This window comes from Trachypithecus francoisi, unplaced genomic scaffold (assembly GCF_009764315.1).
Source record: "Trachypithecus francoisi isolate TF-2019V2 unplaced genomic scaffold, Tfra_2.0 Lachesis_group8, whole genome shotgun sequence".
Taxonomy (NCBI): Eukaryota; Metazoa; Chordata; class Mammalia; order Primates; family Cercopithecidae; genus Trachypithecus; species Trachypithecus francoisi.
Genome location: NW_022681473.1, coordinates 109,888,703 through 109,900,993, shown reverse-complemented (window position 1 = coordinate 109,900,993; position 12,291 = coordinate 109,888,703). Strand labels below are relative to the sequence as shown.

Below are 12,291 nucleotides of genomic sequence, written 5' to 3'. Positions count from 1 at the left end.
ATTCTTCAACAGATCATCTTTCTTCGGAGACAAAGACAAGATCTGACTCCTCCTATTATTGAGGATTGGATTTAGTTTTATGCACTGTCAGCAGCCATCTCAGCTGCATTTGATCAATCTGGGGACAGACTATCTTGGGGCTACAAATACGGCAACCCGTATTCACAGATGATGTATCATGACGATGCCTTGTATGTCTGTTCATAATCATCAGGGCTGAGGAAATGTTGTTTTGTTTTGTTTTCTAAAATCTTTTAAAATTTTATTTCATAGGAATATCATAACATATAAGTCAATGAGAAATTTAGTAGTAATCCTGTAACACTAAACACATTAGCTGCTGCCCTCCTTCCCCTCATCTCATAGCATCGAAATCTGTCGCATACAAGCTGGAATTCTGCCTACAAGTCGGTCCCCACATTTTCTGTATCGCCACCTTATCATAATGAGTCATAACATATTATCGCACGAGGATCAGCCATCTTGACCACTTCACTGTGGCTCAGGAGCTTTCAAGCCCACCAAACCACTCAAGATTTCAGGGCTTTATGCTTTTGAGATCCAGAACCACAGGCATGGTTTGAGGCACTTTCTGCAAACAGTGTACTGTGTCTTTGCCTGCTTTTGCAGGCCTCAGTGGACAGACAACTGTAGTCCACAAGGCTGATTCTCTCTGTTCATTTATTCAGTTTTCCAAGAGCTCCATCCACCTTCTCTGATGTCTTCCCCAATCACTCCTATCCCTATGATTCTTCCCATCCCTTCAACTCCTGAAGGTCCCATGGTCAGCATCTCTCACTATCTCCTTTTGTTGCTAAAGTATAGACGCGTAACTAACGAACTCTGTTGTTTTAGAGTGAGGAATCTACTTTAGACTTCTCAGGAGTCCAAGGATATCTGGTGCACAGGAAGTATTAATGCATATTTATAGATGGATCTGAATAATATTTTTGAGATAACCATCAAATGGAAAGTAAGTGAAAATAAGATAGAAAATGTGAAAGAGAAAAAGACATCATGGTATTAGCTCAAATAAGGACAGGGACCCCATCTTCATCCTTTAAGTGACTTAATCTCTCTGTGCTTCAGTTTCTACATCCAAAAAATTGAAATCATAATAGAACCTACTTCATAGGCTGTCATGAGGATCAAAGGAGTTCATATGTGCAAAATGGTTAGAACAGTGTCTGGCATGCAGCAAATGCTATGTATTTTTAAATGAAAATAAAAATTGGCCAGGCGCGGTGGCTCAAGCCTGTAATCCCAGCACTTTGGGAGGCCGAGACGGGCGGATCACGAAGTCAGGAGATCGAGACCATCCTGGCTAACACGGTGAAACCCCGTCTCTACTAAAACTACAAAAAACTAGCCGGGCGAGGTGGTGGGCGCCTGTAGTCCCAGCTACTCGGGAGGCTGAGGCAGGAGAATGGCGTAAACCCGGGAGGCGGAGCTTGCAGGGAGCTGAGATCCGGCCACTGCACTCCAGCCTGGGAGACAGAGCGAGACTCCGTCTCAAAAAAAAAAAAAAAAAAGAAAAGAAAAATTAAGTAACATGGTAATATCCAAGTCTAGCATAGTACCTGCCACAGAGTAGCTGCTCAATAAAGGCTGAACTCAAAAAAAAAAAAAAAAAGAAATTAAAAAGCAAAAAAGTTGAAGGAACGTATATACTGAGGAAAGTCTCCAAGACAGACTATAAGAGAACAAGGAAGCAAGTCTTTGAAAAACTAAGTAGCGTTTGAGTAACTGCACTGATTTTACATTATCTTTGGTATTGAAGAAGGAGAAGGAGAAGAGGGAGGGAGAGCGAGGCAAGGAAGAAAATCTGCCCAACATTCGTTTTATCACCCAGTGAGCAGGTGGGATGCTTGACATGAGAAATCACTCAATTCAAGCCTCTTTAGAATCACAGGGCTTCTGGGCCCTTCTTAAATCCAAATTATATGCAAACCTTTTTCTTTCAGCTTTCTCACGTTTTTGAGATTTTAGTTTTACACCTTGGGATTCTAATACTTGACATAAATCTTTTCAAGACATCACTCAATCCAAACACTTCATCTCATATTGAGATTATTAAACTTGATTTGGCCAGGCATGGTGGCACATGCCTGTAATCCCAGTACAGGGAGGCCAAGGCAGAAGGATCTTTTGAGGTCAGGAGTTCGAGACCAGCCTGAGAAACATAATAAGACCTCCATCTCTACAGAAAAAAATTTTTTTTTAATTAGTCACGTCTGGTGGTGCCCCCTGTGGTTCCAGCTCCTCCTCTGGAGGCTGAGGTGTGAGGAATGCTTGAGTCCAAGAGTGTGAGGCTGCAGTGTGCCATGACTGCACCACTGCAGTCCTGCCTGGGTGACAGAACGAGACTCTGCCTTAAAAAAAAAAAAAAAAAAAAAAAAAAAAAAGATACTGCCACAAAAAGACTAGGGGTCAAACCAACTGGTAAGGTTACAAGGCAGAATAATGAATGTCAATGGGAGACTAAGTAATCTCCCACTACAGATCTCTCATAAGGGGAGAAATCTCACCTGGCAGATACACTTTTGGTTTAAGAAAATTTTGAAACAGATATTTGGATAAATTAACTCATTCAGTCCCCTTCTTGTAAACAGTGTCATAAGCTAAAGGTTTATATTACTTTTATAGCAAAATGAACCAGCAGAGTCAACCTATTACCCAGACATGATGGTAGCCATCTGCCCACTCAGTGGTAATGCTAAAGTCCACCTATTTATACATTGCCAAGTTAATTCTCTTTAAGAGCTCCTCGAACCCCACATAACCTCAGGAAATGAATCACCTCATTTCTTGAGGGTTCCCAGAGGACTCTGACAATAACTCATTAATGAAATAACAAGCAGGTGCATGACCAAGCATAGCTTGTATCTGAAAATACACTACTCATTTAGAAAATGGTGCTCTTCAGAATTCTGGGGAAAAGGCTCTTGCCTTATCAACAGCAACAGTTAAGAGAACACGTATTTTGGACTGAATTCTGACCCCTAAAGGAGAACTTGTGTTGAGAGAAGTGACAAGAACCTTGTGAAGAAACAAAGTCATCTTTGCATTCTTTTTTTGTATTTTTAGTAGAGATGGGATTTCACCTTGTTGGCCAGGCTGGTCTCATACTCCTGACATCAAATGATTCACCCATCTTGGCCTCCCAGAGTGCTGGGATTATAGGCGTGAGCCACCGCACCTAGCCCATCTTTGCATTCTTAAGTTATGAAAGAGGATATAGGGCACTTGCCTTTAGGAATGAAGAATTCAAACTGCTCAGATAAAAATATAGACATAATCCCAGGGACAAAAACTCTCAAGAAGATGGGAAGGTCATATAATATAATAATAAAACTTAATATAACCACAGATACTCTAAAAGGAAGAAGTGTGGTAGATAACCAACTTAGGACTCTAGCAGGCAGCTACACAGAAAGGTTCCTGATGAGTTCGGGTTTCTAAAGAACATATTCAAGATGGGAAAAAGTCATATAACCAAGAGCAAAAAATTCAGTTACTGCTAGCTAATTCTAGCTGTAATTCTCACAGCCAATAGTCTGTTGGAATAGTAGCAAGGTAAGTTCAAAATGAATCACGGTTTATGCTTCAAATTACCAAAATAATCGGCAGACTGGTGGGTCAGTGGATGGGTTATCTGATAAGTTCCATAAAGAATTAGAAAGGAACAGGATCATTGTTCTGATGGCCAATAGAATAAATAATTGCAGACATAATCATATGTATCAATTCAAAAAACCAGAGCACTTGATATACATTCACCCATTAGTGCATCCATTCATTCATTTATGAAAACCATCACCCAGGTCTGCCTATCTTTACTAGAACTTTGAATTGAAAATATTTTATGTTTTCTGACTGACTGGAAAACTGAGAATAAAAGAAATAAAGACGGCCGGGCGCGGTGGCTCAAGCCTGTAATCCCAGCACTTTGGGAGGCCGAGGCGGGTGGATCACAAGGTCAGGAGATCGAGACCATCCTGGCTAACATGGTGAAACCCCGTCTCTACTAAAAAATACAAAAAACTAGCCGGGCAAGGTGGCGGGCGCCTGTAGTCCCAGCTACTCGGGAGGCTGAGGCAGGAGAATGGTGTGAACCCAGGAGGCGGAGCTTGCAGTGAGCTGAGATCTGGCCAGTGCACTCCAGCTTGGGTGACAGAGCGAGACTCCGTCTCAAAAAAAAAAAAAAAAAAAAAAAGAAAGAAATAAAGACTTCGTTAGAAAAAAAAAATCTTTGAGTAACAACATAGTAGTAAAGTGGGGTCTAAAAACAAACAGAAAAAAATAATTTCTATTTTGCTCTCTATCAAGGAAAATAATCTTCAAATTGGACATGACAAGAAAAACTAGGTAAGTTAAAGGAAAATGAGTACAAAATATAGTCTAAGGACTGAAAGACTTAAAGATACGATGATTATAGCATCCTTTTCAAAAATCTCTAGAAGAATTATGAAGAACAAAGATCTCAAAAACTAGAATAGGGGAAAAACTTTTATTTCCTTAATGAAGAAAAGGTTAATTCAAGAATGGATTATGAAACAGGTTATTTGAGAGCAATCAGACAAAAAGGAGGTCAAGGCTAAGAACCCAAATGATTCCACACATAAGTCACAACAGACTAACTCCATTTCCTTTCCTCGTGGTAATTCTTGATTTGAAAAACAGGACAATGACACAGAACATTCATTTTTTCATTAAGATCTTTGTGGACCACGCAGTCAGATAAAATTCACTGGTGGTAAAATAAGCACATCCCAAGAGTGCTGACATATGGTTTGGTCTCACCCCAAGATAAGACTTCTCATTCTCACAGAGCTCAACACATCTGTCAATGATCTGGATAGGGATCTGGAAGGCGAACCTGCCAAATTTGCAAAGGGTAAAAGGCTAAATGTATAAATAATACAATAAATGCCAAAAATAGCATTCAAACCAAAAAAATAAGCAAAAATAAAAATAAAGCTCCACACGTAGTTTCAAAAACCTATCTGCTCAAATACAGAATGGGGAACATCTGGCCTTTAATAAGATCCACAAGAAAGAAGGATCTCAGGTATTTTAGTTAAAGTGAACTCAGCCTACCAATACCAGTTAAAAGATGGATAAATCTCAAAATCATTACGCTGAGTAAAGGAAGCCAAATACAAAATACAAACAAGTGAAATTCTGGAATAGGCAGAACTAACCTACAGTGATAAACATACCACTGGTTGCCTGTAATTGGGGCAGGGGTCTGGGGGTGGAGAGCACTGACTGGAAAGGGACATGTGAGTATTTTCTGGAGTGATGGAAATACTCTACATCTTGACATGCACCCTTCAGAACTGATTAACTGGTGTAGTCAATATCTGGGCATCCTGTGGTATGCAAATGATACCTCCACTCAAAAAAAAAATTAAGGCCGGGCGCGGTGGCTCAAGCCTGTAATCCCAGCACTTTGGGAGGCCGAGACGGGCAGATCACGAGGTCAGGAGATCGAGACCATCCTGGCTAACACGGTGAAACCCCATCTCTACTAAAAATACAAAAACTAGCCGGGCGAGGTGGCGGGCGCCTGTAGTCCCAGCTACTCAGGAGGCTGAGGCAGGAGAATGGCGTAAACCCGGGAGGCGGAGCTTGCAGTGAGCTGAGATCTGGCCACTGCACTCCAGTCCGGGCGACAGAGCGAGACTCTGCCTCAAAAAAAAAAAAAAAAAAAAAAATTAATAGGAGCCACCGGTTTGAGATGGCTGTTAAAAATGTAAATACCGTCAGAGGTTTTTATTAATAGATATAGAGTGTTCAGAATCGTGAAGGCAAAATCTCAATGTCTTCTGCATGTTTCAGACTACTGGGGCCAGATCCAAGTACCACATTTTAAGGCACTGACATCGTGAGGCAGACCTAAGGCAGAACCTAGAAGATGGAGATTCAGGATCTATAGAATATGAGAAAAGGAACTGGGGATATTCATCATGAAATGGCAGACACTGAGGAGAACATGACAGACTCCTTAAATACTTGAAAGGCTTTCATGCCAAAGGAAATATCTACTGTGCATCTCCATGGAGCAGAACTAAGTCCAGGAATAGAAGCTGGAGGGAGGAGAATTTGGGCTTTCCCTTACCAGAGAACTTTCATTCGCAAATGAATGAGTGAACAAATGAACAGCAAACTGTCCCAAAGTAAATTGGAAGCACCATTTAATATGGCAAATTCCCCACCAAGAGAAATGTTCAAGTATAGAACAAAAGACTGTCTATCACAGATGGCATGGAGAAAATTCTGCAAAGGGTGGCAGAAGGCCGAACCGGATGTTGTAATATATCCAGATTCCTGCTGGACATCTCCCCTTGGACACACCACAGAGGCTTCAATTCAACCTGTCCATGTCTGCATTTAATATACAGCCCTACAAGCCAACTCCTTCACCTCTGTCTTTCTATGAGTGTTATAATCACTTCTCCCATCATCCCAGGTGAATCAGAAGCCACGCCCTGCAGACTTAGTCCTCAAACACACCCCGCATCAGCTCTCACCTCAGATCTCTCTCCACTGAATCCATCCTCTCCATTCTGCCAGATCCATCGTTCCATAATGTAAGTCTAGCCATGTCATTCCCCTACTAAAATCCCTCAAAGGGACTCTATTACCTCAAAGCAAACTTTAATCTCTTTAGTAAGGCACACGTAAGGTCCCCCAGGACCTGGCCTCTACATACACACCTTCCTCCAGCCTCGTTTCTCACCATTTCCCACCTGGAAATTTGCATTCTATTAATACTCAAGAGCTGTGCACATTCCCCATTGATCATGCTTTTGCCCTTGCTCAAGTTCTCTCTAGCCCTAGAAAAGCATTCCGACCTTGCTTTATATCCTTTTATGTTCAGCTGGGGTTTCCTCTCCCAGAAGTCCTCCTCTGTCCCCTAGATAGCACCACCTGACCCTCATTCTGGTTCCCACTGCACCCAGGGCTCTCCATAATCTCATACCTCACTATATTTCAGTGACTTGATTTTGCGAGTGTTTTCTACTAGATTGCCGTTCATCAGGAATAAGACCTCTTACTTTTCTTCCCCTGGCACCTTGAATCTTTCCTAGCACACAGAAAGGGCATTATTCATAAACACTTGCTGAAGGAAGTTAAAGAAACTCCACTGCATTTTTTTTAACCCCATGTCTCAGTTTCTTAACAGTTAAAAGGTGATAAGGACCAAGCTTGGTGGCTCACACCTGTAATCTCAACACTTAGGAGGCTGAGGCGGGCGGATCACTTTGAACTCAGGAGTTCAAATGAAAACAGCCTGGGCAATATGGCGAAACCCATGTCTATCAAAAAAAAAAGATATAAAAATTAGCCAGGCATGGTGGCTCACGCCTGTGGTCCCAGCTACCAGGAGGCTGAGATGGGAGGACCGCTTGACCCTGGGAAGAGGAGGTTGCAATGAGCCAAGATTGCACCACGGCACTCCAGGAAAAAAAAAAAAAAAAAAAAAAAACCATGATAAGAACACCTGCTCCTCTATACCTCAAGGGGCAGAAAAACCACAGGGGTCAGGATAAAGGAGAGGTGGCTCTCCCGGCAACTGTGCCATTGAGAGGTGCTGCAAGCAAGTGAAGACATTAACCGCTGCCTCCCACATTCTGGAACTGTGGGTCTGATTCCAGAGCCCAGGTCCAGAAAAGACAGCTGCTCTGCTGCGTGGAGTCTTTGCAGGGACTTTTCGGGATTTCCAGAGAGAAGCCCTGTGAAATTGGGTATCTCAGAAAAAAAGATGCTCTGGGGCAAGTTCAAAATCTTATTACTGACTACGAATAATATCATCACACTGACAAGCAAACCACAGTGAAGAAACAGAAATTGATCTTATCTTCCGTGATAAAGCTGACAAACGTGTTTGAATCTTCTTCAGTCGGGGTGCAAAAATGCAACAGCCCCTTCTCCGAAGAAAAAGCCACTGCTCCCACGCCCTCCCGTGAGCATATTCACAGGAGTAGCATGCTAATGAATGAATAAGTGAATCCCCGGTGCAGGTTCTTATTTACCCGTTTCAGACATGTAGACACAAGAGCAAAACAAAGTGTTCCACTTCTTGCTCTCCATTTCAATGAACAATAACAAAGGTAACAGTCTCAGAGGAGACTCAAGGCATAAGCTGAAACAAGTAACAGTCAACTCCTAGGTATCTGTGCTAATCAGGGAGAGAAAGACGTGCATAACTTAAAAGAACATCAACAACAGCAACAAAACCACTAATGCTTACTTTGAGCAATGCTTCAATTTCTGTCCCCACTACCACCTATTTGAGTTACTAATGCTACTTTACTTAGCTTTCCTCCGTAAAGACGGGTGACATCAGAGCAGAAAGCCCTCTTTCAAACAACCCTCTCCTCCCAGCCTCTCTCTGCATCTGGCTCAGAAACATCACAGAGCAACAGTGGGCACAGGCAGCTCCTGATCAGTGCCCCACTCGCCTTTGCATCCTTGGTATCTAGCACAGCATCTGCTTCATTGTAGATGTTCGACAGCTGTCTGTGTAATTGACCTGCAATGATTCCTAACAGAAATATGCTCACGTTCCAGTGTGGGCATTAACTCCTGACGAATCTCTTATTCCCTCATGTGAAAACTAAGGAAAGTGGATTAGGTCATCTCTGGTGTCTCTTGGGTACCACCAGGTTGCACACATCCAGGGAGCCTCCACTCACATCTGTGCTCCCGGGGTTGTCATTGACACGGAGCACAATGGCAGTGGTCCCCTGGAGCTGTGCAATTGGCACGCCAGCTAGGTCTCCTCTAGTTTTATCAATCAGTTAAAACAATAAAAAATAAAAAATAAGCAATCTTGGATGATTAAGTATGCATGACCTATTTCAATCAAATATTTGCTAAGTGCCTGCTAACCTGTATCGAGCAGAAGTATTTACCTACAAAGAAAGACCTTACTAACGAGCTGCAGAATTCAGGCACATCATGTAAAGGTAACTAACATAAGAAGTCAGAATATGATCAATGCAAAATTAATGGGACGGCCTATACACGCTGTGAGTCATAAAGGAAAAGAGATCTCTGTGGTTGCAGAGGCCAAACTTAGAAGGGGCCTGAAGCCCTAGCCCAACAACAGATACACAGTCTTATCAGTAGCAACCTCTCCTCGTGCACGGGCATCACAGTAAATCACCACTGTAGTTTGAGAATATGAACTAACTTGAATATTATTTCTTGCTTTTCAGAGCAGCAGGAGAAGAAGCAAAATACCTCTGTGAACAACACACTGAGTAAATGCCAGGTGGCTACACAGATTTAGGCCAAGATCAGGTTGTTATGTGGGACACATGCACCTGTCAATAGGAGGCTTGTATGTATTCTCGTATTTCCAAATGCTTTATTTGAACTATTCAAACAGACACCTTCAAATGAAACCTATACAACTAGAGGAATGCTACAGTGTCCATAATCCCCCAAAGTCTACAACCCCCAAGTCATTTCAAAACGTCTGCGGAAGGCTCTATGATTTTCTGGCAGCGAGTTTATTTTCCTCATCATGTTTTGCTCCAGCTAGTGCAGAATGACGCTGCGTTCCCTGAGCACATATGCACCGACAGATGGTGTAAGAGGACTAGAATCACACTAACTCCTTCAGAGGAGCCAGTTTGGAATGCAAATTTAATTTTCAGAGAAGTTAAACAAGGCAAATCGAGAACTGACTCTGAAATCTGAAAGCCACACAAAGAATGAAATGTATTCCTAGGAAGCCAAACTATGTCCCCTACGTGCGTATTACACACATAGCAGTATACCAAACACTACAATTGTTTCCTCGCCCACCTTATGACTACAGGGTGGCATGCATCCTATTCATCTATAGATACACAGTACCTGGCACAATTGGCACCTGCTAAACATGTGAAATGAAAATTAAATTAATGGGTATATAACTGATAGCACAAATGTGGGAAGTACTGTGTTCTGTGATGGTCGTTGTCTGAGCAAATACCTATCTGAATATGAATACAGAGTGCTGCATACAAACAGGACCTCTTCAGAGTACTGCCTCTAAAGAAACAGCTAACCAGTGCTACACAGAACAGAGAACAGCCAAGTGGAATGACAAATACCAGTACTTTGCTTCTCTCTCCTTCTCTGAGGCCAGGTTGCTCAGCACATGTCAAATTAACCACAGGGAAAAAACCAGCTGCTAAGATCTCTTTTTCCAAACCACCCACCTCTCACTTGCTGCTGGCCCTGTTTCTTTTTTTTTTTTTTTTTTGAGACAGAGTCTGGCTCTGTCCCCCAGGCTGGAGTGCAGTGGCGTGATCTTGGCTCACGGCAAGCTCCGCCTCCCAGGTTCACGCCATTCTCCTGCCTCAGCCTCCCGAGTAACTGGGACTACAGGCGCCCACCATCATGCCCGGCTAGTTTTTTTTGTATTTTTAGTAGAGACGGGGTTTCACCGTGTTAGCCAGGATGGTCTCGATCTCCTGACCTCGTGATTCGCCCACCTTGGCCTCCCAAAGTGCTGGGATTACAGGTGTGAGCCACCGTGCCCGGCCAAGCTGGCCCTGTTTCTAAAAGGAGCAAAGAAAAAGAAAGCTTTGTCCTTGCAATAAACAAGATAGTTACAGAAGCCCTCTCCAGATCCTTCACCAATCCACCTAGTGGGTTCAGCTCAAAAACAGGAAGAAGTGTGGTCTGGCATGAACTTGACCTAACATGAATCATTCAATAATGAGCCAAAAGAACCAGTATATATATACAGATCTGTATATATCTGATAAAATCAGAACATAAGGGTGTAGAGGTTACAAACTCCTGACAGTTTTGCTTTTCAGAACAATATATTGCAAAGAATATAGGATGCAACCTAAAAACCCAAGTGCTAATCCTGCCTATGTCACTAACAAAAGGAATGACCCTGGGCAAGTTACTTTGCCTTGCTGAGCCTGTTTTCTCATCTGTGAAATGATGCAGTTAACCCTAAACATCCCTTCCAGCTCTATGAGACCCCCCCACCAACCTAATGCACCAGAAGTCAATGGCTATCAAGGTGTATGCATTCTGTAATTGTTACTCATGTATTATTATTATTGCTATTTATTTTTAGTCATTCTATGTAATAAAGACACAAAGCAAAGGAGAACAAATTAAAGAGCCTCCACTTAATTACTTGGCCATTATTAATTCTTTCTACAGTGTTATACTTTTTCAAATCCATAAAATTAATTGCCCTATTCCTCACAATCTCCCTTTCTGATAGAAAGGACAGGTTCTTATTATTCCCATTTTAGAGATAAAGAGTTTAAGTCAGGGCAGCCATCGTGGCTCACACTTGTAATCCCAGCACTTTGGGAGGCCGAGGCAGGTGGATCACCTGAGGTCAGGAGTTCGAGACTAGCCTGATCAACATGGTAAAACTCTGTCTCTACTAAAAATACAAAAATTACCCAGACATTGTGGCAGGCGCCTGTAATCCCAGCTACTCAGGAGGCTGGGGCAGGAGAATCGCTTGAACCCAGGAGATGGAGGTTGCAGTGAGCTGAGATCGCACCATTGCATTCCAGCCTGGGGGACAGAGTGAGACTCCATCTCAAAAAAAAATAGTTTAAGTCATATCCAGAGATCACAAATTGTGCTGTCAACAACCTAGTGCTGTAGAGAGATAATCCACTTAGAACCACAGACGTAAATTTCTGGGAGAAGAGTTTGATGTTAAAAGGCCTCATCAGAGACACTTACTTTAGCTCATTGGTCTCCATGCCCTGGGCAATGGCCATGATGATTCCGCCGTGGTCTCCCCACGTGTAGTAGTGAGGTCCAGGAAGTGCCTGAGGAGGAAAAATTCATGGTGACACCACTGCTGTGGAGGTAACTGTGCAGAAACCATGTACACATAACCACAGGCATGCACACGTGTGCGCATAGACATAACAGCAATGACAACCACTTTAAAACAATTTTTCTGTTCACAGAAGACATTGACATCCATTATCTCATCTGTTTCACACAATCCTAGGGACAGGCAGAACAAGTTCTAGTATCTCAATTTTTTTCCTAAATGAAGAAACACAGGCTTAATATTAAAATGGCAAACTGTGAACAGCAGAGGTAAGACTCAAATCCAAATCTATGACTCCCACCAACACTTGATTAAAAAGTAACTGCGGTTCCAGTTCTACTATGACAGTATTAGCCCTCTATAGCCCATCCTTCCTGCTAATTACAGTTGAAAACTCTGGACAAAAAACAACTACCAGTGGATGCTGAAAAAGTAAACAAAAGCAAGCAGCTTGTGGA

General features: G+C 42.5%; 1 protein-coding gene across 2 annotated transcripts in view; it reads right to left on the bottom strand.

Annotated features, from left to right (window-relative positions):
* SORL1 (sortilin related receptor 1) overlaps positions 1 to 12,291 on the bottom strand; it is a 185,752-nt gene that overhangs the window by 90,850 nt on the left and 82,611 nt on the right. For both annotated transcript variants that reach the window (XM_033208099.1, XM_033208100.1), the window contains exon 12: positions 11,734 to 11,822. In XM_033208099.1, coding sequence (XP_033063990.1) covers positions 11,734 to 11,822 — 89 coding nt within the window. The remainder of the gene's footprint in view (positions 1 to 11,733; positions 11,823 to 12,291) is intronic.